General features: G+C 37.6%; 1 protein-coding gene across 13 annotated transcripts in view; it reads left to right on the top strand.

The window, feature by feature from the left end:
• The window catches only part of ZNF407 (zinc finger protein 407), a 340,195-nt gene that overhangs the window by 210,780 nt on the left and 102,586 nt on the right, over positions 1 to 26,829 (top strand). For all 13 annotated transcript variants that reach the window (XM_052704184.1, XM_052704189.1, XM_052704180.1 and 10 more), the window contains 2 exons: positions 1,248 to 1,331; positions 9,746 to 9,866. In XM_052704184.1, the coding sequence (XP_052560144.1) occupies positions 1,248 to 1,331; positions 9,746 to 9,866 (205 nt within the window). The remainder of the gene's footprint in view (positions 1 to 1,247; positions 1,332 to 9,745; positions 9,867 to 26,829) is intronic.

The raw sequence follows: 26,829 nt of genomic DNA, 5'->3' as shown, positions 1-26,829 counted from the left end.
GAATAAATGACGTGGAGGTTTCCAGCCCCTCTGTCTACACACGAGGAGGACTTGGCAATTTGACACCTGGCCCTTTAAACCAGTCATCTTTTATAGGAACTGAACTGAATTTCCTTCCCCACAGGGAAGAATTTGAAGGAATGAGTTCAGCGTCATTGCCCCATCAGTCCCTTCTCAAGTGTTGCTGTGAGAGGAGACAATTTGGCTCCAAATGGCTAATGTGAATGTCTTCCGAAAAATATTTTTAAAATTTCAATCTTGTCTGAGGTTCCTGAGTCCGCATCTGAGGCTAGCAAGGTAAACCCACAGTGATACACCACGTGGCCTTAATGGGATGAAATTGCCTTGCATGTAAATACATACTGAATAAAAATATTCCTGTGAAATGATAGGCTGAATTTATAGCCAACAAGGAAAAATCTTACCCTCTGTAAAAGAAAAAGAAAAACAAAAAGGGAAAAAACCCTAAACTAAAAACAGAGCATTTACATACTTTTAATGAGGAGTGAGCTTGCCAAGATCTCTCAAATTGTTGCGGAGGTTTGGAATGAAGAATTATCATTTGAAGATGAATAGTATGAGTTGTGCTGCAATTTCAGCAGCAATCCCCAGACCTGTTTTTTTCATGTCATGAAAACTTTAGAAACAGAAGTGGTACTGAATTGCCACTGGTACTGAATAATGTGGCTTTTATTGTTGCCTGGGCTTTTCAATATATCCAAGAAAATAATTTAATACTTATTAATAAATAGAAGGTAACTAAAGATGACTGTGATCTACTCTGCTTAAAATTTCTCAGTATCCTTAATTTGTTTGTAAATTCAATATATTTTATTTAAGCAGAATCATATATACAGTATATTAACTTTTTTTTTTTCCAGGCAATCTTTACTCAGCACAGAAAGGCCAGATGTATGGGAATTGTAAAAAATCAGGATATGCATAAAAACTGTTCAAGTGCATAAAGCAGCCCCATCTGGAAGACATCTAACAGAAATGAAGTTGTACAAAACCATTCCATTGATAATAAAGCTAATTTTTATGGGTCTGACAAGTATGTAATTATGTTCAGTGGTGCTTTTCAGATTTTATCACAGTCAATAAACCGCAGTGGTAATTTCATTCCCATTTGACATATTTACATGGAAACATTTGATTGGAGGAATTAGTAACCCTGAAAGCCTTGATAGATATGTTTTAATGATCTGTGACCTCCGCAGTCCCTCATCTGTTTATTGTTGCAACAGGCGAGAAGTCATTCCTCTGTGACCTTTGTGGCTTTGCCGGCGGGACGCGTCATGCCCTCACCAAGCATCGGAGGCAACACACAGGTCAGTAAGGCTGCCTTTACTCCTTGCTATATTTTCTCTGCGCTGGGGAGTAAAGCAAGTGGAGTGGCACATTACAGCACAAATAATACAGCGGTTCATTGTTTACTTTACTTTTTTGTTGTTGTTTTTGTAAGATCTATGTGTCGAAGATCTGCGTCGCTGTGAGTCTGAGGAACTGCTTTTGGGGGGGGTATTTTTGTTGCTTTTCCTAAGAAAGGTAAAATTGTAAAGACTGCCTTTCTCCTTTAAATGAATGCTAAGTATCCTGATTTTTTTTTTCAAGGCCCTACTGTGAAGATTTTGCAAGAGTCTGCTAGCACACCCCTGAATGAAAATATAAGACTACATATAGATTAATCCATTATTTTGGACTGAGAAGTAGTTGAAAGCTAGTGTTGTTTCAGTTGTCCTTTTGTAATTTTAAGATAGTTTGTAATTAATAACTGCAACTTCAAAAGTTATCACATGCTTAGCATGTAAAGCAGGATTTATCCCCAGAATGAGTAAAGCTTTCCTATCACCTGGTTATAAAAATTTAATATATGGTAAAATTAAATTGGACCTTAGCTTCAGAAGACCAGAGAAAGTGCAAGTATTAAACATTTATTAATACATTTTACCTTAATTGTGGTTTTTAGCAGTTACTAGTAAATGTTTGATTATTTGAGTATTTTGTTCAAACAGAGACAGGAACATCACTGCTCAAACCACTGTAGTTTTTGTTTTACTGAATAGCATGAGGATAATGTAGTATCAGGAATTGCTGCGTGAGTTAAGTGACCATTGTCTAAAGGACAGCGGAAAGAAATGGCTAACAAATGAGAAGCTGTAGTTGTTACATCATGAATTTTCCATGGGTTTTGCAAAGGAATCTCTGTGGGAGATTTTATTATGTCCCTGAATAAACTAATCTGGATTCAGGACATATACCATCAAAATGCATAATTTCCTGGAGAGCAGCTACTCTCTTTCTTGAGTGCCTGAAGCCATTCTTTTTATCCTGTTTTCAGTTTATTAAGGCAACCATATTTGGAGGAAAATCTGATGCTCACAGAAAGGTGGGGTTTTGCCATGCTATCTGGAAATACCTTTAAGTGGATTTGCTCTCTCTATGAAAACTATAGCAGGCCAAATTTTGTCTGTAATTCTAACTAGGAATCATACTTTAGAATTTTTTTTTCTGATAATAAAGAATGTATAATACTGACAGTACTACCACAGTCAGTTCCCATTCACCGTGGCATTTTTGTGTTATTAAAATGTTCTGTTATGTTTATAGGTTTTGTGTTAATACATTCCATGAATGGCAACGAGCAATTGCAACCCCTGGAGTAAAGTTGTGTGCTTCAGTTATAAAAAATGGTTTCTGTTTTTTCTGGAACTTTGAAGAATTTTCACATTCACATTGACTAAGTTTATCAGGTCTGGGTTTGGAATGAAAGTGATTTTTTAATTTTATTTTATTTTATTTTATTTTTTTGTAAGTAGAAAGAAATCATTGTTTTCAATTGGATGGGAACTATCCTTTGGTTTTTCATGACCTGCTGTGATACACTGGAATTGTGTCCATGTGTAGGACTCATCGTCAGTGCAGGCACACAGATGGTAAACAAAGATTTCAGCATGGAAAGTGGAAGAAATGGATATTGTTGTCTTACTCTTCTTCTGTTTGCCCATTATGAAAGTGCAGATGTGGTTTATTAGAAATGTCTTCATCATAGGTTATATACTTATGGGTTTGTATCAATAGGTCACAAACCATAAAAAAAAAAAAAAAAAAGTATTTCTTGGCTGTCTGTAGTAATGCTGCAAAAGTGGTATGCTCCTCATGAAAACCTGTCTGCATCCTGGATGGCATTTTGCCCTTCTTTTGCCAATATGGCAAGGCCTTTTGTGCTGTGATCATAGGGATTCACAGGTTATAGATCACAAAGCTTGCATCTAGCAGGCATAACTTTATATTTTATGTCAGGACTGGAGAGTCGTTATTACTTTGCTATTAACTTTATACTATACAGGACAGTATCTCAGTGGCAGAGGGATCTATCTTTTTGGCATTTATCTGCCTCTGTGGCACAAACAATCATAGATGATTCTTTAGCAGAAAAATTATCTGTAGCTTCTATTTGTTTCAAGGAGAATGGCACAATCCACCTTTGCCTGCACTGTTGCACTTGCATGGGTTCCCTTGCATTTTCATCCAGTGCACAACTTTATATCAGTTCTTAGCTCTTTGTACCTCTATTTTTTCTTCTGTGTCCCCACTTGACACAATTTTCCCTGAGCAGAATGCCAAAGCAAATTACAGTCAGCTTTGAAAGGGATAGGTATCAAAAATGGTCTAAATGGCTTAAATAATTCCCTACTGTAACACAAACTGTCGAGGGGGCTGACAGAGAATATCTTCCAATCCAAGATTTACTTCTATCACCTGTCAGAGACCCTTGATTCAAGGGCAAATGAGCAAATCCTCAGAGGTAGCTGAGGAGTCTTGACCAGCTTAACAAGCCTCCTCTCATCCCATCCTCAAGGTCTGTGGTGTCCTGACACCCCCAGAGAAACGTTCAGCTGCTCAGATAGATATTTGACACAAGAAGAAGCTGTGGAATTGGCCACTTAGATTTCTGATGCTCTTGCATCAGGGTTTTTCTTACCCTATTTTTCTCTCTTTTTAGACAAGACTATTTTTTAACAAAGTTATTTAATTCATATTTGTCCCAGTAAGAAAATCAAAACCCACCTAAAGATAGGAAGATAAATAATTTTGCAAATTTTAGTGTTTGCAGACTTTGGAATAAGTTTTAATTCTACAAGGAATTTGAACAATTGTCAGAATTATGTAATAAAAATGCACATATACTCTCTACTAAAAAGATGCATGAAGCAAACATACTGTATCACCTAATTTGAATAGATACTTCACCTTAATCACCATAATAAGAAATGACATGAAAGAAAAAAAAGAAGAAGAAGAAAAAAAAGAAAAGATATTTCTGTCTCAAAACGAAAATGAGAAAATTCTTAATTTTTAAAGTGTGTTTCTTTTGTTGTTGCTACTGTTTCTCTCTCTTCCTTTCTCTTCCATCCTGCATCACAGTACTTTTCTCTTTGTCTATATTTTTCCTAATAAACTTTGATTTTCTGCTGGAATATGTGGCTTACTCCAGCTGTGCTGATCAGTCATAAGCTGTGTTCTGTTACATGCGACTTACTTCTTTATGTTAGTTAGCACACCTGCATATTGCAAAAAAAAGAAAACCAAAAAACCCCATATTCATTTTCTACACAATGGCTGACTGCATTTGCTTCTCAGCTGTTTATGGTGGCAACTTCCTGGGAATCATAGAAGTCCACAGTGGCACAGTGTTAGAGATTACGCGTGCTCACCGTCCACAGCAGCTCTGTGAGAGCTACTCTGAACCTATAGAAATGCTTAAACACATTGTGTCTTCGTCCAGATATTTTCATAACTTTCTGAAGATGGTGGCTTATATTGCTCAGATCTCTATGTGATCGATTCTGCTGAGTCATTTAAAAGTCAATATCATAAAGAAAGTAAATGTAATAATATACGCATTTTTATCCCATTGAGTGACTCACTTTAGGTTTCTAACTCTCACGTGATCTGCTTTTTGACTTTAACGTGTAGTTAGATTACTCAGCACAGAATTTAATATATAATATAGCCTCTTCCCTTCGGCTTCCCCACTGCAGCTTAAAAAAATAATGCTGAATACCACGGAATATGCAGCACAGTTAAGATGACTTTCTGATCTTTTCAACAAGAGGTGAAGTGAAACTTGAAGAGGATCTGTGTTGTTTTTCATTGCCATTTATGCCAACATTTTCAGCACAGTGTGGAACTTAATTCTAGCAAGCTAATACCAGTAAATGACATCAAAACTCGGTACCTTAAGACTTTCTCTGTGCTTAAATGGAATTGTCTAGTAGATCATTTTTCCTTCCCTTTCTCAGCATACAGACATCAATTATGTTTTAGTATGGAATAACAGCCTCATCAGCTATCATAATTTATCGTTAAAAAATTAAATAAAAAAATCAAGGATGTACTTCTTATTATATATCTTATTTGAGAAAAAAAAATGATGACCAGAATAAAAGCAAATATAATTTGTTTCAATGTACTTCAGCCTCTATTAGCAAGCCTGTAAACACCCTTCCAGGGAACAGCCTCAACAAAACTAGAAATAGTTGGAAATGAAAAGAAGACACCTATAACCAGTAAGCAGGCAACCATAAGCGCGGTCTACTTGTTCCTTAGGTCAAATAATACTTCTAGATTCTTACTGTCCAGCTTAACACATCACATGAACGACAAGTAGGACTAAAAGCAATGGTTTCCTTTTGAGACAACTGGAGTAAAATTTCTTCCATGTTACTAAGAGTCTGATTAATCACTAAAGACTTTCAAATTGCTGGCATCATTAGTGTTGTGGGTTTTTTTCCTTCCTTTTTATGAAAGTTGGAACCTCAGTAGGACGTTCATTTAACTGCTTTGTGTAATCTGTAGGTAGAAATTGTCTGGACACTCATGACTGTAAATAAACTCTTGACTTTGCCATCCACAAGTTAACATCTATCACCAAGATTTATAATTTCTGTTCTTGTGTTATTTCACTTTTGCTCTAAAAATTACATGTTGAGAACATAACTGCACATCACACACATAACAGAGTACATCAAGCTATGCTCTGTGTCCTAAAAAGCTCATCAAACAAGAGGCAATATCAGGGAAAACAGGAAGAGGGAAAGAAAAAGGAAGCTGTAATTTGGGATGAAAAGAAAGATAGATGCTTAAAGAAATCAGTGCAGAATTTGAACGATACATTTTCAGAGAGGCAAGAGATAAGAAATACCAACTTAGTGACAATGTTTTAAAAGTAATAGAATGTGCAGAGCTGACGACGCTAGCTGGTTAGCAGCAGGCTTAATTAGTGCTTGCTAAATACAGACCAACGCTCCCCATCGTTTCACCCTTTTATTGGTTTATTTCCATATTTTGTTGGAGATGAAATTTTGTATGACTGTTGACTTAGACAACTGATATTTTTCAGAAGTGCTCACAGTGCTGTTGAAAAAGCAAAACCATTTCCTGATTCATGACAATATGGTTAGGAGTCATGTTTTCTTTAAGTGCTTATGTAAAAACCTAAATAACGACAAAGAAACGATATAGGGTCTTTAATTTTGGTATCTATGCCCTTCATTCTTTTCCCATAGAGCTTCTTTACCACTGGGACAGTCTGGGGCACCTGTCTTTCTCTTTCATGTGTTTAATATTGATAAATTAGAGGTGATGAGGCATGAAGAAGTTTTCTGTACTGGTACAGGATGGTGTCCAGTTTGACCTTATTGTCACATTTTAGATACAATATTTTATAATTATTATACTTATGTATATTTTATATTGTTTTTCATAGAATCGTAGAACGGTTTGGGTTGGAAGGGACCTTTAAGTTCCATCCCCCTGCTGTATGCAGGGACCAGGTTGTTCAAAGCCCCATCCAGCCCTGCCTTCAGTGCTTCCAAGGAGGGGGCTTCCCAACCGCACTGGGCAACCTGTTCCAGTGTCTCACCATTCTCAGAGTGAAGAATTTCTTCCTGATATCTAGTCCAAATCTACCCTCTTCCAGTTTAAAGCCGTTTCCCCTTGTCCTGTCACTACCTGCCCTTGCAAAATGTCCCTCCCCAGCTTTCCTGGAGGACTCTTCAGGTACTGGAAGGGTGCTCTAATGGCCCTTGAGCCTTCTCTTCTTCTAGTCATTTTAGGATTTCTGTTATTTTAATTTTATATTAATTATATCCTTTCCTAGGGGTGATTGAGAATCCTTCTGGAATGTTTCATGGCAGCCACTATAAAAAATCAAATTAAGTTTGTTGCCTGAAATGTCTGAAGGTAGGAATGGGAGAAGGAAAATCAGGACACAGACTGATAGAGAACGTTCTCTCCTAAAGATAGCAGAGAAAAAGAAAATAAGTAGCAGAAAGTACTGCTGCTGCAGCTCTTCAGAACACTCCTCATCCCCAAATCAAAGAAATACCCACAATCTTCTTTTAGACTTTTTCTAGTGTACATAACAACCTGGTTATTTTTTTTTTTTTTTTTTTTTGTATAATAAATACCTTTCCCATTGTGCAGCTGCTAAGAATTATCAGCCATGCTAGGCAGTCATTTTTTTTCCCCAGTTTGGTCAGCTTCTGTTATGTGGTGCTGCTGTGATGTATTTTCTGTCAGGTTAAATTTATACATCGTCCACTTGACAGGAGCAGTTAGCCACAAGGATTTCCTAAGGAGAAGCTTCCTGGAGCGCTAGGGAAGGATTATCATTTTTCTTCTGGACACTGTGGACTTTCTAGGCCCTCCTAGCTTCATGGGTTCTCACTCATCTGTCAGCTCAACTGGCGCAGCTCAGCACAGCGGCAGGCCTTCCCCAGCATATCTTCCACCAAAAGGCAAACTAAAAAACTCCCCTCTCAGTTCAGCCTGGTTTTTACCAAGGGTGCGAGCTCACAAAGTACAAATGCATTTTAAAGTAAGTAATTTTAAATAAGCACCAGTGCTACCTAAAAAACCTGTAGCTTTACTACTTGGACTTCAAAATGTTACTATCTTCAATACTATAAAGTAGCATAAATCATACACACAAAATTGTAAGTTCAAGAACAGGTTATGTTGCTAGGGAGTCTGCAGCCTCCTAGAGAGTTCCATTGAAGATGAAGCCAACACCATGCAAGCTGCTGAAAGAATCAGTTTCTCCAGAGCTGAGGGTCTGTGTCTGAAAAGAAAACATTTAGGGCAGAAGAAGACGCTTTATGGCAGTCTCAATTCGTCCAGCGTAGAGACTTCTGCATTGTGTCCTGCCCCTTCACCTTTCCTTGTGTCATGAAACAGTAAGTGAAAAACAGTAGTTGAAATTCTCTGCTGCAGCTGTTAGAAGCAATTATTCCAACTCTTTATGGAGCTTTCAGAAGCTGCTCCATTGTCTGTCCTTACAGGCTTTCCTTTTCCCTTTGGAGGGGAAGGGGGAAAAAAAGCACTCTACAAGAATGAGAAATACAGATTTCTATGTCTTCTCAGAATTCTGGCAAAGTTTCCTCGGAAGTCTTGATTGTTTCATGCTTTAACCACAATTGAAAAGTCTAGCTTGGAGGCATGGCCATTTAGGAGTAGCCTTTTGCTTGTGATGGGACTGCTGGTGGTGGGTTTCTGCTGTCACTCTGAAAACTCCAAACTGTACCTGCTTTGAGATGGGAGGTTCAGCTTTGAAACTACCTATTCTAAACCACTGAACAGCCTGCAAGGTAGATGTCTATCCCTATCTGTTCTAATTAGACTTCTTAATTGAGGATGTTGATTCCTTATGTAACCTTTAAGATATAAATACTTCAGAAGGCTTCCGCAATAAGATCAGGATTGCTTGTGTTAGGAGCTGCCTTCTGTCTTCTGCACACAAAAAGAAACCTTCTCTCGAAGTGGTAATTATATGTGCCTGTAAGCCACATAGAACATTTCTGGAGCAACTAGTTGGAAAAATGTGATGCAGGTGTCTGAGCTGGGCTTCACAGTATGCATATCTGTCATTGAGATTTTATCTTACTCAGAGTGCTCCACCCCTTAACTGGAATGGAAAAATGCTCTTAAAATAACTTATAAGCTAGAACACAGATTTTTATCTTCCTTTAATTAGTAGTTCTCTAGAAATTTCCAGTGCTGCTGCACATTCAGCAGAGATTGCATTTTAGTCTTCTGAAATTTTAGTCTAGGTTTTGTTTGTTTTTGTGGGGGTTTTTTTCATTAACATTTCAGATCCTGCTGAAATTGGCCCACTGTTTAGAAAAGCAGGAAGGGTAGAGGAATAGAGGCAAGAGAAGGATGAAGCACTGAGTTCTGGTTCATGTTTTCAGTTCTGTTTATGCATGAAAAAATGCAGAAGAGATTAAAAACACCACAGATGTTTCTTCTAAGAGATGTTCACTTTTGAGGACTGAATGTGTGCTCTGGACTGATTTCTCACCTCTCTCCAAAAGCATTGCTTTCTAGGCTGAGTGACCCATCTTCAACAGAAGATGCTGGATGAGAGAAAGGCCTGCCTCTAGGTGAAGATGCTTTTATGGCACATGGCCCGTGTGACACATTTACCCTGTTTCAGTGCAGATCTTTCTCATCTTTTTGCTGTTGTCACACCACATGGGAATTCAGCCAGTTACTGACGTATATGATATAGCAAAAGCAGGATTTTGTCGTTAATGCATTCAATTTGGAAATGTATTTTGTATTTGCTGTTGTGATGTGAACTAAAATCTGTCCCAAGGGGTTTGTCAAAAAATTAGATTTGTTTGCCTTTTTTGGTGATAAAAGCTGATAATACAAATCTTCTTTTGTCACTTTCTAGGAGAGAAACCATTCAAATGTGATGAGTGCAACTTTGCTTCTACAACACAATCACATCTGACACGACATAAGCGTGTCCATACTGGAGAAAAGCCTTACAGATGTCCCTGGTGTGACTACAGGTAATGAGTCATTAACTAAAGCATGATGAGAGAAGGGTTAAGGTGATCAGGCGAGGTTCATTTGAAGTCACCAATAAAAATATATTGCCATTAAAACACCATCAGGGCAATGGTAATTGCATATTAAATTAGGAGCTAAATTTAAAAACTTAGTCTTCAGTATTTAAGTATTACTTTATAAAGAAAAACAAATGATGGGAAACCTTTTAGTGGTAACACTGCAGTGTTGAGTGTTTGTTTCACAGCTGCTCTAGTGCCTGTTAGAATTCTCCACGGTGAGACCACTTATCTGCACTGCCTTTTCAAATCAGTTGCAGTTTTGAAATTTTTTCGGTTGAGTTGCAACCATTTCACCAAATCAGGAAAAGTCCCCTAAAAAGCTTAGCAACCTCAATACTTGTCAGACTTTTACTACAGTTAGAAGTAACTGGAGCTAGTAAAAGTACTACAGTACTTCTTCTGGTTCAGTTTTCCTTTTCTTTGTCAGCCAGGCTGATTGGATGAGAGTGGCTGTAGCATAGCAAAGTCTCTTTTGTTACACCACAAAACCCCACTCTATTAGGACAGTAGATTTAGTTATCAAAAATCACATGAATGAACGGTTAAGAATACTTGCTGTGCTCATTCTGTGTGTCTTTTGTCTTTTGCTCATGATCGACTAGTTTATAATGGTCTCATCTTGTTTCATAAGTAATTATTTAGTTTTCTTGAACGTACTTCTCCTACAGTCTTTAGTACCTTGCAGTGAGGTGGGTGGTGTATGTGTATTATAATACATAGAAGCCATTCATAAGCAATTACAAGAATTGATGTTCCAATACTTCTTAAAAAAATTGGTATCTTATTTGATAAGTGGCGTATGACTGTGTAATCAGATGCATGTGCTGTGATGCATACACACACGAGAAGAAAGTTAAATATCTGATTATACCACAGAGTTTTTTTTATTTTCTTTTAATGCTGAGCATACAACTGTAATGTTCTTTTAGTGTAAGTTTTAATGTACTTTCCTAAAACAAGATTATTTAACAAAGGCTAGCCACTCTTGTAATACATGGTTTCAGAGTATTTATGAGTCACTTTATAGAAAGCTTCTGTACAGAAAGCTTCTGCAGCAATCATATTGTTTCTCTACAAAAATTTTTCTTGGTTTGTGCATATTATAGGAATGTATTACAAACTCTACCTGTTGATCTCCCATTAAGTTACTGCCTAGAACTGTAAAGAACTGTTTTTGATAACCTGGAGGTTGACTTCCATTTATGTGCTTCTTCCTTAAGCTATCACCCCACACCCTTTTTCATTTCTTCCAAAAATTGTTATTCTCTTGGCTTCGGTAAGTCGTTTAAGAAGGATCGGTGTTTTTGTATTTGTCAGAGTGGTTCTGTTAAAAGACCTGTGTTGAAAGAAGCAAGAGCTTGTAAAGTAACTGCATGGCATGATCTGCAGTAATGAAGGTAAAAAGAGTGCTGTCTCTTTTAGGCTGCATGTTTGAGAAGGCCTAATCTTGTAGTCATCTACTTTTATGAGCCATCTTGGTTGGGAACAATACCTTTATTACAGAATAAATAATACAGAGGTTGAGATGGGTTATGCTTCTGTGAGCTTCTGATTTGGGGACGCTGCAGTATGGGGGCATCATGGGCATGAATCGAAGCTTGCCGTTTGAAGTTTCTTACGCTCCCGTACTGAGTGGATGCAGTTCCCTTGCTATGGCAAAATAACTGTCATGCTCTGTTTAGTGAAAGACTAGAAAATGTTTTTCTTCAGGTGTACGCTTTTCTGCATGGGATAGAATTTCAAGAAAGGACAGGATTTTGTGTTTTGTTATATTGGATGTTATTAGAGAAGAAGCAAAAATAACTCACCCATTTTATTAGTATTAAGAAGAAATCTGTAAGACCCCCTACCTCTCTATTATTGAAAAATAAATGTTTCATGATAATAAGATGCTAGTTTCCATTCCTCACAGGCCAATTCTGACTCTTTGGGGGCAGGTCTCTACAGATACCAGCTGATGCAGTTTTGATTCTGCAGGAAATTCATTCTGAGCTCAGCTGAAAAACATCTGGCAGGGATGAAGCAGTGAGAGCTGTTCTGCTGCTGCTGCATACTCACAGAGGTGATGAGGCACTGTGTAGCTGTGAGGAGCCAGTGAGGGGCTGCTGTATTTATTAGCCTAGCAGTCCTGCTTTTGCCTGCCAGTTTCCACAGTCCTGGGATATTATCCAGCCTTGTTGGCAAGCATGTTTTATGTGCTCTATCCACCTCTTTCATTTTTTCTCTCTTGTTTTTGTTTTATTGTATTTTTAAGGGGCTTACATGTTGCCTCCTTGTCAATTTGCCTCCTTGTCAACTCAGACAGTACTATCTATTTTCCCGAAGAGGTATTAGGAGCTCTGTAAATAGTGTCCTTCACACCAGTTCAGCAGATTGTACTTACTCTTGTGAATGTCACCTACAGAAACATGAAATCAAGATTTTAAATTCTGCTGACCTAGTGATAAAATTCACCCCTGTGTCTAGAGACTGAGCTCTCACTTTGGTGACTTCAGCTCAGTCCGTGTGAGGAGAGTTCATCCAGGCTATTTCAGATGTTGCTGTTTAGTGCTGCTTGGCAACTGCAGGCTCTTTAATGAGCTTTGTAGTTTCAGTGAGAGGAATATTCCTTATTTTGTGTGTGCATCTGGGGCAGAGTCTTGTTGGCACTATCACAGAGTCTCCTTTCACTGGGAAGTGGAATGAGCTCTGTATGCCATGAAGTAGTTTGGTACTCTTGATTAAACAGTCTCTGTATACAAGATACTGTAATTATTCTTGTCCAGCTCATTAGTGTTTAGAGGGTTTATACAGGTTGCTGATTTCAAGCTTTTTCATTCTTCAGGTAGAAGTTGTGAACCAGTGTGAGTTAGGTGAGCGAAAATCTAGCTTACCTTAGCTTGAAGTACAGAAAGACAAACTAGGAAAAGGAAAAAATTAGGAACTGTTATGAAAATCAGTCATTTGTGACTATACAGGCTCCCATAACTTCTTTCTTAGCTATAAAAACTAAAGTGAGGTAGACTTTGGGGAAAAAGATTCTGGCTGCATGGAACAGAAAAGGGAATTTGCTTCCTATATAACTTGCAGCATGGGAAAGTCTTTTCTTAACCAGGAAAAGACTTGAATGGATGTGGTTTTCCCAAGTGAATAATAAATTAATCCAAGGTTTCTATCGCACAGATTTCATACTCTCAGTGACATGCATATTCCCAAAAAGGAAATGGGAAATTTTGGTCAGTTTATTTCATTGAGTTGCTTTTATAACCTCTGTTTATGAGTGTAAGTAAATATTCCTGCACAACTCATTTCTTTCACCTCTATTTTTGTACTCCAAGTGTTTAGTATTTATTTTTACCTAAATCTTTAGTATACTGCTAACACAAAAACTTTTACTTCTCTCTATAGCAGTATGCCACTTCTACTAATGGTTACTATTAGAAGTTATATTTTCAGGCTAGCTTTTAAAATACAATTTCTTTTAAAGGGAGAAAAGTGTATATCATAAAATGTTGTTAAAACTTTTAACTTCTGTATTTTTAACATTTATAATTTAAAATCAGCTTCATCCTACTTAGACTTAAAAAAATAAAAAGAAGCACATTTGTACCTTGCATTTACTTTTACAAATCAGTGTGTTTCTACATTCTCTGGCAGTGTGCTTCATCACGCAAAAATATTCATTCACTCCTAATTAAAGTTCTCTGCAATTTTATAATATGGAATTGGTCTCATAGGGCCCTACACTACCATTATATATGCAATGCATATTTTATATTTCTGAGTCGTTTACAAAAGATGTTTTATGTGACTAAAGTTTTTAGATTGCATGGTCCAAGAGTAATACTGTCAAAAATGCTGTTTGCATTTTATGATGGGAAGAATAAGAAGTGAAGTCATGTGGCCTCATGAAACTGAATAATGCCGGTGGACTTCAACTGATTTCTGAAGCTGTTGGTTGTATATTATATGTCCCGACTTTTAATTTAAAAACCTGCGATACATTCAGGGACCTGACTTTAACCTGATTTCAGAAGTGCTAAACTCCTCTCCTCTACATCCAGTGATGTCAATGAAAGATGCCAATATACAGCATTTTCAAAAATTAAACAAGTTGTTTGCCTACAGCAAAGAATTTGTCAGGACTGAAGAGTTCATTTTAGTTATACGCTATGCTTGAAATATAAGTCTGTCTAAGTATATACTGATTTTCCATGTAAGTATCAGAGCTTCTTAGACAAATAATAGCTGACGTTCAAGTGTGAGTGAGGGAAGTGTTTAAGTACAAAATGGGTTTGGATTACTTTGTTGTGGGGTTCAGCCTCAACCTTTAATTGAGATTTGTTCAGCATTCAGGACAATCACCAGCTTAGTTTCGTGTTACGGGAACAGTACTGCTACTTTCAACCATGAGGCTGTGGGACAGGTATGATGTTAACATACTGTACACAATCCTGTGCTGTAATTAAAGTCAACGTCTCCTGTTTCTCTGAGACTTCGCTGCATGGTTTAATTTTGCATGGAGTACCTGCAGTGGTGAGAGGAAGAAAGGAATGGAGGACAGCATCCAGGGGAATGGTGGTGTTCCGCAGTCAGAGATAAGAGGGCTTAGAATCTTTATAAATCAAACAGCCAGGCCAGCAAAACAGCATGAATTCCATAAATGCAGCATTCTGTAAAGTATATGACTTGTGAAGGATGCCTTACAAGACTGAGAATAAATAGCATACATTTTTAATATAATTATGTAAACTAAAATAAATATTTTACATTTATTATGCATAATAAAATAATTAGACAACGTTCTGCAAGGGATTATGGCATCTGAAATTCCAAGTGCAGAAGGATTCATTGCGCACTCTGAGCGGCGGCGGCAGCATGACTTAGGGGAGCGGCTCCACAGGGGCCACTTTTCTTTCTTTGGACAGCATCCCCTGGGAGTTCCTATTTCCCTCTGACTTACAGTATATGTTCATAAGATGTAAAGACCAGTTTATAATACTCACCAGGATTTGTACCTAAGTCACAAGAATGTGCAAAGTAAGTGTTTTTTCACCGTTTATTTTGGTGAATTTAATAACCTTTAGTTGTCTTGATATCACTGCATCAGCTGCACACTATTCCCTGGTTATATCAAGGATAACGAGGGACCACTTTAAATGCTGAGGTAACGGTATGCACTTATTCACAGCAAAGCTTCTGCATAAAATGATGAAGCAGTGTATTTATCATTCAGATGTTAACATTAATATGCACTGTTTTCCAGTGAAATTTCATATGCGTGCGCAGGAAATAAGGAGGTTATGCGGCTGTTTGGAGCATTAGGTTGATGAGGATGCTGAGAGGCAGCCACCACTTCACTACGAAAGAACACTTCTTTGTATTTCACAAAGGCAGAATTGGACAAAAATGTGCTTATACTTCATACTAAAAAGAATCTGCTAGGACAATAACGCATGCATGTAACAGAGCATGCTGGGCTTTCAGGAAGCATTAAAGCTTCCTTTGTGATCCAGAGCAGGAGTTGAGGCTATCCAGTGCACTGTGCTAGCAGCCTTATAAACAAATGAAGATGAAAGTTTAGAGAGAACTTCTGTCAGTGCATGGGCATAGTGCCCAGATGCAAACTCCTACGAGTATTGTTCAGCACTTACTTTTTAGTAAACATTCAGATAAAATATTTGATAGTATTTCTATTAATCTGGAATAAAATATACTGTAGCATTGAAGGCTATAAAAGAAAAGGTTTGAAAAAAAAATCCTAGAGATACAAAGGCTATCATTATTCCTTTTATAATGTTTCTGTTACTCAAGAAAACTTTTCTTATTCACCTTAGCTATAGCAGATAAAGACTTAAGCTCTACAGAAACATTTTCAGGATTTCTTTTAGTAGTTACTGTCTCCCCTTGCTGTTCACTTTGGTCTTTGGCTCCAAACTTTTCTCATGCGGCCTCTCCCCTGCTGAACTGATGCATCAGTTTTTGGATTGAAGCCCAACAACCTTAACCCAAAGCCTGAAGTATTTGGTGTCTTGAAAATATGAATAAAAGCACTTCATGCAGTGGACAGGTTAATCTAATATCTTCTGCCGCTGCATTTTATCTTCTCTCTGTCCTCACACATCTTTTTCTCTATTCCATGTAATCATCACTGTCTTCTCTATTTCTTCTTAAGGAACATAAACATGTTAAAATAAATATACCCATATTTATATTTAATAAATAGTTAATGTTTATAAATCTGGAAAACCTGCATGTATTTCAAAGTAAAATAATGTTCAATAGGTTGTAGCTTGATATTAAATCAATTTTGGATGTTAAACTTGAGATGAATGGGAAGGCTATGGTCTTACTATAGCTTTCAGCAAGAAAGACTTGTAATTTCCTATTCTTGCAGTGGTCCTGATAAAAATGTACAGTTCTTCTTTCATGTCTACAAATAGACTTTCACTTGTTGGAATAATTTGATCTAAAACTAATCACGGGAATCATAGGTTAATTAATATGACTCTTTTAAGTAGTTTAAAAAAATGGAAGTGACTATACATGTTTTCTTCACTCATGCCTGTAAAGGTAGAATTTTGGCAAACCTTAATTTTTTTTTTCTTTTTTCCATTCCTTAATCCCCGTTTCAGTCATTATAAAGAGGCAACAGCTATCTTCGGGTCAAGGAATTACTGTTATTGCTCACTACCTCAGTGGTAGTTATCAATCTTTGAAAAATGCTCCGGTAGCTTTGGAAGCATCAGAGCTGAAACTTATACAGAAGTCTGTTGTGTTATGTATTGTTTATTGTCAAGACAATATGACTTTTACTATGTAAAAAAGTCTATATAGTAACTCTGTCTTTGTAGCGACATCCCCACTGTCTCTTCCATCCCATCATATGTCTCATACAAAACAAGCTAAAATGTTAGGAAGTAGTAGAAAACAAATTCTGTTTAGATGCAGTTCTAAAAAGGGTGTAGCTTAGTGCAAAGGTGAGAGAAATATATTAGGTATTTGCACTTTAAATACTGATACAAATGCTAAGGTAAGAATTGTTGCACAGAAGATGAAGGAAGGACAAATAACAGGTGCTTTCCAGGGGTGACGGTGGAGTAGGGCAGCACTGAGGCTTCCAGGCAGAGCATGTGCCTGATTATTTAGGTTACATGGGTTGTTTGGGTTATTTAGGTTTACTCCATTTGTTTGTTTGTTTTCAATCTCTCACATAATATTATCTGTATCTGAATTTTAATTCTTTAGTTTCTTTTAGAATGAGCTGTTTTAATAAGGAAAAACAATCAAGGGAAAACAAAAGCCAGAATCCAAAACATATGAAAATGATTGTCCTGTGTTCTTAGATGCTAAAGCTATTGCTTTTCATTTTGCATCCTCGAAGGAAAGGTGAGGTTTCTATGCAGATTATGTACAGCAAGGCCCAGTGTGCATAGAGAAACAAACTTGTGCAGCACTGCTCTCCCTTCTCCCACTCACACAGGCATTCCTGTGTATTTCCCCACCTCCTTCTGCAAATCATCTGAAATAGGAGGGGAGTGGGAACTGAACTGAATGGGAAATAGGTTCTGCTGTTCAAAGCCTAAGCGCAAATTGCTTCCTCCTCCTGAAGAGGAGATTGGAAAATGACTTTTGACTCTCACAAACTGGCAGGATCTCCCCATTGCTCTCAGCAGTACACTGGTAGGTTGCTTCGTGCCACAGGCCAGCTGACTTACAGTCTTGTTCTGGTTTGCTTTTCTTTCTACTTAGGCAAACTGCCCAGTTCACCATGATGCCTTAATACAGCTCTGTACACATAGCTGTGTGCTTTTAAATAGTACTTGAAAGTGGTACTTCTTCTGATGATCTTCAGCATTGCTATCTATTTATATTTCTAGTGTTGATATCATTACAAACACACATACAGAACTAGAAATTCTGTAGTTCATAATACTGTAAATCTCTTTGTGTTATAATCTCAGAAATAGATCTTCGACTGATATCATAAACCACCTAAGCTTCATCCTCCTAATTTATTGAGATACTACAAGTACAATTAAAATATCCTATTTATACTTTTATACTTATCATGTAGCTGCACACTCCTTCAATGCCTGTTCAAGCTAATTATGGGTTCTCTCTAACAGCTCCACAAGGAACATCATTTATTCTGTTAGAAATGAGGTGTGGAAGATCTTCTCACCCTGAGCTTCCTCAAGATATTTCGGTTAGAAATTTTGCATGTGTCATCTACAGGACGAACAACACATTCAAATCATTTTGAAATTCTAGAAGTTACTGAGAGAGCATCAAAATGAATTCTTCAGTTCTGGTGATTTTTTTCATTATGAAAATACATTGTTTCTTAAATCTTTTTGTTACAAGCCCTTGGTAAGATACTGAGTCATTTCCATTAGTAAATACTGGAAATATCTGCTATAGGTATTTTAAAATATAAACAAGCCATTAGTGATTTGTTTTCTTTTCAGGAAGAAGGTGTGTCTTTAGGTCAAGAAGGCAATTTTTATAAATCAGTTGAAGAGGATTGATTTTTAGCTTGGTTTCCCTAACTTATTCTGAGCCTTGCACCAAACCATCCATCCATCTTCTGTCATATTCTTTAATAACTTCTAAAGCTGTTGGCCAGTTTCAGTTGAAATTAACACACCATAGTAATTGCTGAGATAATCTAAATTCTTCCACCTTTCTTGAAAGAGGTGGATAAGGAAAGAAAAAATCCACTGAGGAGCAGGCGGGCAAAATTCAGCATTCATGCCTTCTCCTTTCTTACAATCAGACAGTGTCTGTTAGCCTCGCCACCTAGCACAGCTGTTTTGTTGGCCTAGTGGGAGTTTCTTGAAGGATGTGTTGGGGAGCTGCTGTTGCTGCATTGGGACATTTAGTTAACAGAGCAAGAATACATAGGAAACCATGCATCAGCTGTTGCAACACTCATCCATCAATGAGTTTGAGCTCAAAATTAACTGCTTAAACTGTCAGAACAAGTCATTTTATAAGAATGTTGAAACTTAATGGGCATGTTTAAGAATAAAGAGAAAACACACAGCTATCTGTATTTTTCCTTATAAAAGAGATTATTTGGAAGGGATTTATAGCCCTGAGATGGAGAGCATTGACTTTTTTTTTTTTTTTTTTTTTTTTTTTCAGTTGGTGAGTCAGAAAAATCTTCTCATTACAGACATTTCCCATACTTCTTTTCAGGTCACATGCTGATGAACTGTATGTTACTTATGTAACACATAAGTCTAAAGAAGAAAAGTTTGACCAAATACTAAGAGTTTTTACATGTTTTTAGTGAAAATGAGCATCCACAAATTCTCAGGGTCCAGAGGTTCTGTACCTATTTGGAATGCAGCCTTTCCCTTTAGGTGACTAAATGTGACTTTCATCACATTTTAATTTGAATTTTAATTACTCAGCCTTTAAGATTTTGATCAGCACTAATATATTATAGCGCAGTCATCTTATACAGTACTTAGTTGATTGATTTTTGTATGCTAAAATCTAGTCATTTTGAGAAGAGGTAAAAATGCTTTCAAGTAGAAGAAAGGTTTTGAAGATAAAGGATTCTGTAGTAGATTTGTTCAAATCTGTGTCATACTGGAGAGAGAAGCCCTAAATCCAAGCCCTTGCTACAGCAAAGCAGGTGGCTGCTATCCATTCTGTTTGAAAAAAAACACAGCAACATCAAATCAGGCAGTCATCCCTTATGTGCAGCCAACGAGTGCAGCAGGGAACAGCCATGTGTTGCCTGTGGTGGTGCAAGGAATAAGGCATGTTTACAGCATTGGGTGATGATAGCTCTATTAACACTCTGGGTATATTTTGAAAGGTAAATATAGTATTTGTTTATTCGAGCTGAGTTCTTGTCCAGCCTCACCTGTTCTTGGCTTGCTTTTTTATATTTGAATCTCTTTTTTTTCCTCAGACCATGTTACGACATTCTACAGAAGAATCTTCATGTTCTTTTTCTGCTCTGAAGTGCTCATTTTTAGCATCAGTTCACCAGTAGTATGGCAGGGGTACTGTAACAGGAAGGATGATGGCTCAGCTTCTCTGCATCTAAACATCTCTGTTCAATTGCTCATGTAGGAGTCAGCTCTCCCTGAAAGAAGGGCTGGACAGTGTCTGCTGTTATGGGGCTGATGCTGTAAAACAAAAGTGAAGGCAGATTGAAGTCCTGGCCCCACTGATATTAATCACATCACCTCTGTGAAGCCATGATTCTCCACCTGTCATGAAGTACACGCTTCTTAAGAGAGAAATGGATAGCCAGGGAGTTGCTAACACTTTTTGCAAGACTTTGTAACTTGAAAGATATAAATGTTAAGCTAAGCAAGTACACTGTGGTATCAAGAACTCAAATACTCCTAGTTTCTACTTCACAGGTGGGATCCTGATCCCCTGAATTGTAACATATAAAAATCTAAACTCCAGAGCAGCTGCCCCTTTCAGAATTTCTGTTTCTGTGTTCCCTATCTACTGAGATTGCAAGTTCTTGCACAGCTAAGTGAAATGACTTGAGACATGCATGGAGCATGCATAGCCCTGGGGAGGTGGTATCTCTGCCTCAAGGTTTTTATTACACCCTTTAGGGAAGCAGGCCTATTCTTAAAGGCCTGAAAATCAGACAAGCCAAGATTCATTTAATTAATAGCAACAGTGCCATCCAAAGCTTGATTCTAACTACTACTTAGGATTTCAAGATAAGAGGACACAGAAGAAGGGCTTGGGAGCCAGCTGTTTAGATTTTGTAGGAAATTTATATAGGCATCATAGAAGAGTAATGGTGAAAAGAGGAATTAGAAGTTCTTTAGGCTTCTAGCTGTTCCTCGCTGTTCATTGGCAGAGTTTCAGGAAGAAAAAGCATGTGCAGGATATTTCATGCCAGCTAATACGCTTTTCAGGGACTCAGGAAAATTGGATTCAGCCCTCATGAAGATAAGGGCAGCCCAAAACTCAGGATTTCTATTTCCAATATTAGTGCCTTGACTTCTAGAAAGCTAAGGAGGTACACCAGTGCTTCCTTTTCCTGAGCAGATAGGAGCCCTGATGCTTCATATAGGCTACCTACACTTTTTTTTTTTTTTTTTTTTTCTTTTAGAAAAAGTAGGCCCCTAATTTAAGCAAATCTTGAGACCTGCATTAGGTCTTTCCTATTTCCACTAACTGTATTTGGTAAACAGGCTTGGTTGTCTTCTAGTACTGCCAAGCCCAACAGCGTACCTGAATCAAACAAAATCATAGAATCATAGACTGGCCTGGGTTGAAAAGGACCTCAGTGATCACCTAGTTTCAACCCCTCTGTCTTGGGCAGAGTTGCCAACCACCAGACCAGGCTGCCCAGAGCCACATCCAGTCTGGCCTTGAATGCATCCAGGGATAGGGCACCAAAAGCTTATTTCTAACCTATATTACAGATGCTGTGTCTTTCCTTTTGCAAAATTTTCTGAAATTTCTAAATTGTCTTATTCTTTTCAGTATTTAGACTGTAATGTTTCTGATTTTTCTGCTGTTCTTCCATACAATGAGTGGCATAACATCGTTCTGTAATGGTATCCTCTCAAGTCAATGTGCTGTGCAGTGGGAACATACCAGCTTTCTTGGAGCCAATCTTTACATCATAAATATAGGATAGCATTTCACCACAGGAGTATAAGAAAGCCTGTACCCTTGTGATGAAACCCTACTGTTGTCAAGACTGTGACAGTCTTTAATGGCTAAAGCCTCAAAGAAGCTTGAACAGCTGGAGGCCTGCATTCAGTTGAAGTGCAATTTCAGTGCCTAATTCCCATAGTCTCCTTAGAAAATCTAATCTCTCATTGCTAGATGAGAGATTACCAAATACCTTTCATGAGAACTAAATGTATATAAATAGATTTTTCAAATACTTCAGCATATGCAGCCTTAAGCACTGTCAAGAACAGCCTTGGCTGTTTTAGTCTGGAGTTGTTATTAAACCTGACCTTAAAATATGTGTCTCTCTGACTGCATTTCTGACTGCATTTTTTTGTTGTTGTTTTTCTTTTGTTTTGTTTTGTTTGTTATCATGTCATTATTATACAGCTGAAGAAAGGGTAGCACTGAAAGCAGTGGATCTTAGAATGCAAGCTAAAATATTTAGACTGTTTTCTTTAAAGCATAGCTTTCTGATCCAAAACCATGAAATATTTAGAAAGAAATGATACCAGGATATTATGAGCTCTCCTCTTCTATTCACTTCATGATAGCAAGCTGCTGTTCTGCAAGCCAGTGGAAGTAGCCCTGATATATACAGTCTGTTTCCATCCCCTCAAGAATTAAAAAAAAACAAAAGCCAAACCTGTATGCATCCATTTAGTAACAAAAAAGAAATAATTATACATACAGTTTTCTTCATACATTACTACTATTTACTTAATTTGTGCTTACTTTTGGAAAATACTTAGATTATTTATAATAGTTACACAGTAAACTTCTGTGGCCTCTAAAGAGGTATGTGGATTAATGACGTCTCAAAGAATTGCTTTACAAGAGTACTGTGGTATTTTTAGAATGTGTGCTTAGTTAAAACAGTCACGAAAGGGATGTTATTCACATGGGCAGCATCTTTTGGACAGAACCTATGGGTGTTCTGTTTTTATGTTGTTGTTTTGTTTTTTACAGTTTCTGCATTCTAACTTGATTTTGTAATGTTCTTCTGTACTATGTGCCTATGAATAGGTCTAGTTGTTCTAAAGTTAGTTGTTGCGACTGTGGTCAAAACAGATTCAAAGGAATATTTTGGTTTTATATGAAAGGTGAGGACTGTGGGATTCTTTTCCTTTTTTGTTTTGTTTTGTTTTGTTTAAGAGTGGAATATATGTTTTCTTTAGCTGTAAAAGCACAATCAAGGCAACATGATAAGTGAGTCAGTGTTGTAAAAGTAAAACTAATTTTGCCTTCACTCACATGAGCTATAGAAGGAGGAAGCTTTATTGTCCCTGGGAAGGTGATAAGGCAGAGTAATTGTATATTATACTGTCCTGGAACATCTGCCTTAAGACTGTTGGAGCTATTCATCTATCATGGACGATACAGCATGTTTTGTCTTTCTGCTTTAACCCATCCCCACTGCTGGCCTGCACGAAGGTTTTGATAGGGACTGTGCCTGGGCTGGGGCTCACATTAATCAGTCCCCTTGTTCAACACTCCAGCTGACATAATTACAACCTGCGCACAGCAGTTATTCAAGTCGAGTCCTTGTCACTCGTGGTGCGAAACTACACAGCTCAGATCCCGAAGGAGATTGCCTTATCACACAGAACAAGGGCTCACAGGAGTTGAAGAGAATAGAAATGGGAAAATGTCTTCCGGGAGTACTATATATTCCTTTAAAATAAGACATTTGAGAGACTTACAAGGGACAAAGGGAAGCATTGTGCAAGGTCTGAAATGAACAGGTTATTATTTTTAAAAGGATTACACAGGCCATTTTTGTGAAATGGACATGGATTATTAAATAAATTCAGTGGTCTCTCTCTCTCTCTCTTATCATTCGGTGAGTCTGCCCTATTAGTTTTCTTCAGAAGTGATGAAATAGTTTTTGACTTGTATAAGCTTTAAGTATCTCTCAGTAGAAATCATCAGAACACAACTAATAAAAGCGCACGTATTATATCACTAAAATTGGTGCACATAAGGGAAGATCCACAAGGATCAGAGTTAAGGGTGAAGGAAGAAGCATGCAAAAGGACTTTCAAAGATGAGTAAGTTCATTAGTTTCTGCTCTGGCATGATATGAGAATGTGAAAGATGAAGCCAAAGAACAAGTTTCATATTTTACCACCTTTCCCTTGTTTCAGGTTAACTCTCTGTGGTCAAAAAGGCAAGTCCATACCACAGTCTATACTAAATAAAAGGGGGTTATTTTGGTGTAATATGGTATGTTTTGTTTTTTTTCTTTAGGACCAAACCTTTGCACACATGGTCAGAAGGCTTTTCCTTGGTGTTTAAGTTATTTTCTTCTTGAGTTTCTACCAGCTTTTTGAAGCAGTATACTTCAGGCAATTCCTATGCTTCTCAGTCAATAGACTTAGTCTTGCCATGATTTCTCATCTAGTTAAAATACCATATCTAATATTCAGACATAATTATGTGTAGTTGAATGAACAGAAATGATTTATTCTTATAATGATTTATTTATTTTGAATGGTCCAAATGAAACAATTTTACAAGACAACTTATCTGGAACTTCAAATAGTCTGAAGAAGTGCCAGAAACACTTAGCGGTACCAGAAAACCTTATATGTTTTACTCTGTGTATACACACTAGGTATGCTAGGTAATTTAAATACACTTTCATTCACCTCTGTTCCCTTGGTAAAGTAAAGAAGTGTCCCTTGGTAAAGTGTGTAGCACACTGAACTCGATGTGTTGCTGTACTTTGAAAACCTGCCTATGTGAAAATTACAATTTCTTACTGATCTGTAGGACATCCTTATAGGCAGATGTACTCTCAAAGGAACAAAGAATAAGTTTTGCTGCTTTCTACTCTCAAAACAGATTTTCCTTGGGTGAATGATGACTGTGAAGTAAGCTGAAAGTACAGAGCCAAATTGCTGCATTTACTTATTTTTGTGCAGACAATGGCATTATGAGGACATAATGTGAAGAGAGTGATGTTTCTCCGATATATACTTTCAAGGCAGATCTCAGACCAGCTAATCAATCATATCTCCAGTGAAAGAACCAGATTTGACTTTCAGAACCTAAGATGGTTTTGCAGTATTGACAGCCAGGAAGGATATATTTTAATTTGCAGACTGAACAAATTTCCATGACATCATGGAAACACAATAAATGTCTGACCTCACAATGACATTTTTCAGACTTAAAGTGTACTTCTTGTAGACTTTGAGCCCAGAGAAAGCCTTAAGCTCAGCCAGTCTGACCTTCTACTTAAAATAAACTGCATAGTTTTTTTTTTCCACTTTGCTCTGTACTGTGCTTCCTGTGTTTGACCAAATTTTGTCTTTTAGAAAGATACTCAGGTTTGATTTGAAAACATCAGAAGTTGGAGAAGCCATTCCCCTTACTTGAAGGGGTAATTGCTGTAATTGCTGAAGAAATTGCTGCTTTATTTCTCATTTGATTTTAACTGTAAGTCTAGTTATTATTTTTGGTTTTGCCATAGATTTTATCAAAGTTAAAGTGTCCCTTGATCATGCATTTATTCTGCTACTCATTCCCCAAGCTCAAATGTAATAAGCAGAGGGTTTTTCAATTTTTGTGGGTTCCTTCCATTCCCCCTCCCTCCCTCAATTTGTATTTCCATTTATAAGCATTTTGTAGCTTTTTGTGTCCTTTCTAAACTGTAGGCAGTAGTATGGGAAGTAGAGACATTGTAATTAGTTTCTTCTTTTTCACAGAAAGATCATTGCATCCTTACATTTGCTTGCTACTTTCTTGTTTATACATCTAAAGATTACATGGAACCTTTGTTCTTGCAGCATCACACTGGAAGCTCACGTTAAACTGTGATTTAATCCCTAATTATTTTCAACATTCATGTTATTCACTGTATTTTAGCATTCTATGAGTTACTTGTATGGTCTGTGCAGAGGCATGAAACCTGATGTGTGGCTGCATGTGTACACACTTCAATTGAACAAACCTAGCTTCTGATACCATTCTACTCACTCTCTGTGACTTGTGTCATTGTTAATAATCAGGATTTTTTAATATACTTCTGGCACGCCTAACAAAAGTGAATCTTTCAAACAATGCTTATTCCAAAGACAAATTGGAACATTTGAAATGAGGAAGAAAATGACCATCTCTTTTTGCATGGGGGGTTCGGACTGGGACACAGGGCAAGAAGAGGCAAGATATTAGCATTAAAAAAGCCTACTGTGAACGGAGACTGTACAGACCACAGTGCCCTGGATGTGAATCCAGGCTGCAAAGCAACAGGATTTGCCCTCTAGGGAGCCGTGTTGTCACTAAAATGGCTGAAGGAACTGACACAAAGGCCATTTGGAAGAAGTGCCATCTGCATCTGAGATTGACAGGCAGCCTTTAGGGTCTGCTGCTATTCTTTCTGACTCCAGCAACATTAGGAGTCCAGATTCATCTCATTGCAGTCTTTAAACTCCACACCTTTTCTTAGGCTCCGTCTGCACTTTTATATTTGAGAAAATATTTTATAGGTTCCTGAGGATATACAAACAGACCCTACAGAATTGTTCTGTAACTTTCTGTGGTCATTAAAGGAAGTACAATAGGGAAAAAATTGATGTTGAAAGGGAAAGTGTGTCTTCAATTAAATTCCTTTTAGCTTTTTGAAAAAGTGGATGCTTTCCATGGCCTCATTTCAGCAAGATATTTGATCATGTTCATAAATTTAAGCTTGTGAGTCATCCTTTTCAAGTCACTGGGGCTGCTTGTGCTTAAGCTGCACAAGTGCCGAACTACCTTGCTAAATCAGGGCCTATGATGCTTAAAGCCCAATCTCTGTCCTTATGCCACTGCAGAAATGTCATTTCTCAGACCAACTTCTATTTTATGCCATCTGCTCCAACGAGAACAGAAAGGGGGAGGGAGGAAGCCCATGAACAATGGAGTGATTATTCTCCATTACTGTGAAATAGATGAACTCCACCTGCTTTTGCTGCCACTTAAACCTTGGCTGACATGGTGCAGCAGCGTGCTGCATGCAGCAGGTCTGTGCTTCCCTCACGCTGCAGGCAGGCCTTGTTGGGAGGCCCGTGAACCCAGCCGTGGCAGGGCCACCTCTGCATGCAGGGAGGCTGAAGTCCTGCTAAATGTTAGGGAGCATTTTCAGCAGGAGGCTTTGAAAATGTACTTTCTTTTCTTTTCCTCGTAGTCAGCAGAAAGAGACCTTGTGGCTCTTTCTCAAGGACTGCTCAGGCAGGCCCTTTGAAGCTGAGCAGCCAAGCTC

This window comes from Tympanuchus pallidicinctus, unplaced genomic scaffold (assembly GCF_026119805.1).
Source record: "Tympanuchus pallidicinctus isolate F22 unplaced genomic scaffold, pur_lepc_1.0 scaffold5, whole genome shotgun sequence".
Taxonomy (NCBI): Eukaryota; Metazoa; Chordata; class Aves; order Galliformes; family Phasianidae; genus Tympanuchus; species Tympanuchus pallidicinctus.
Note: the sequence above shows the minus strand (reverse complement) of the source record. Positions and strands in the feature narration are given on the sequence as shown.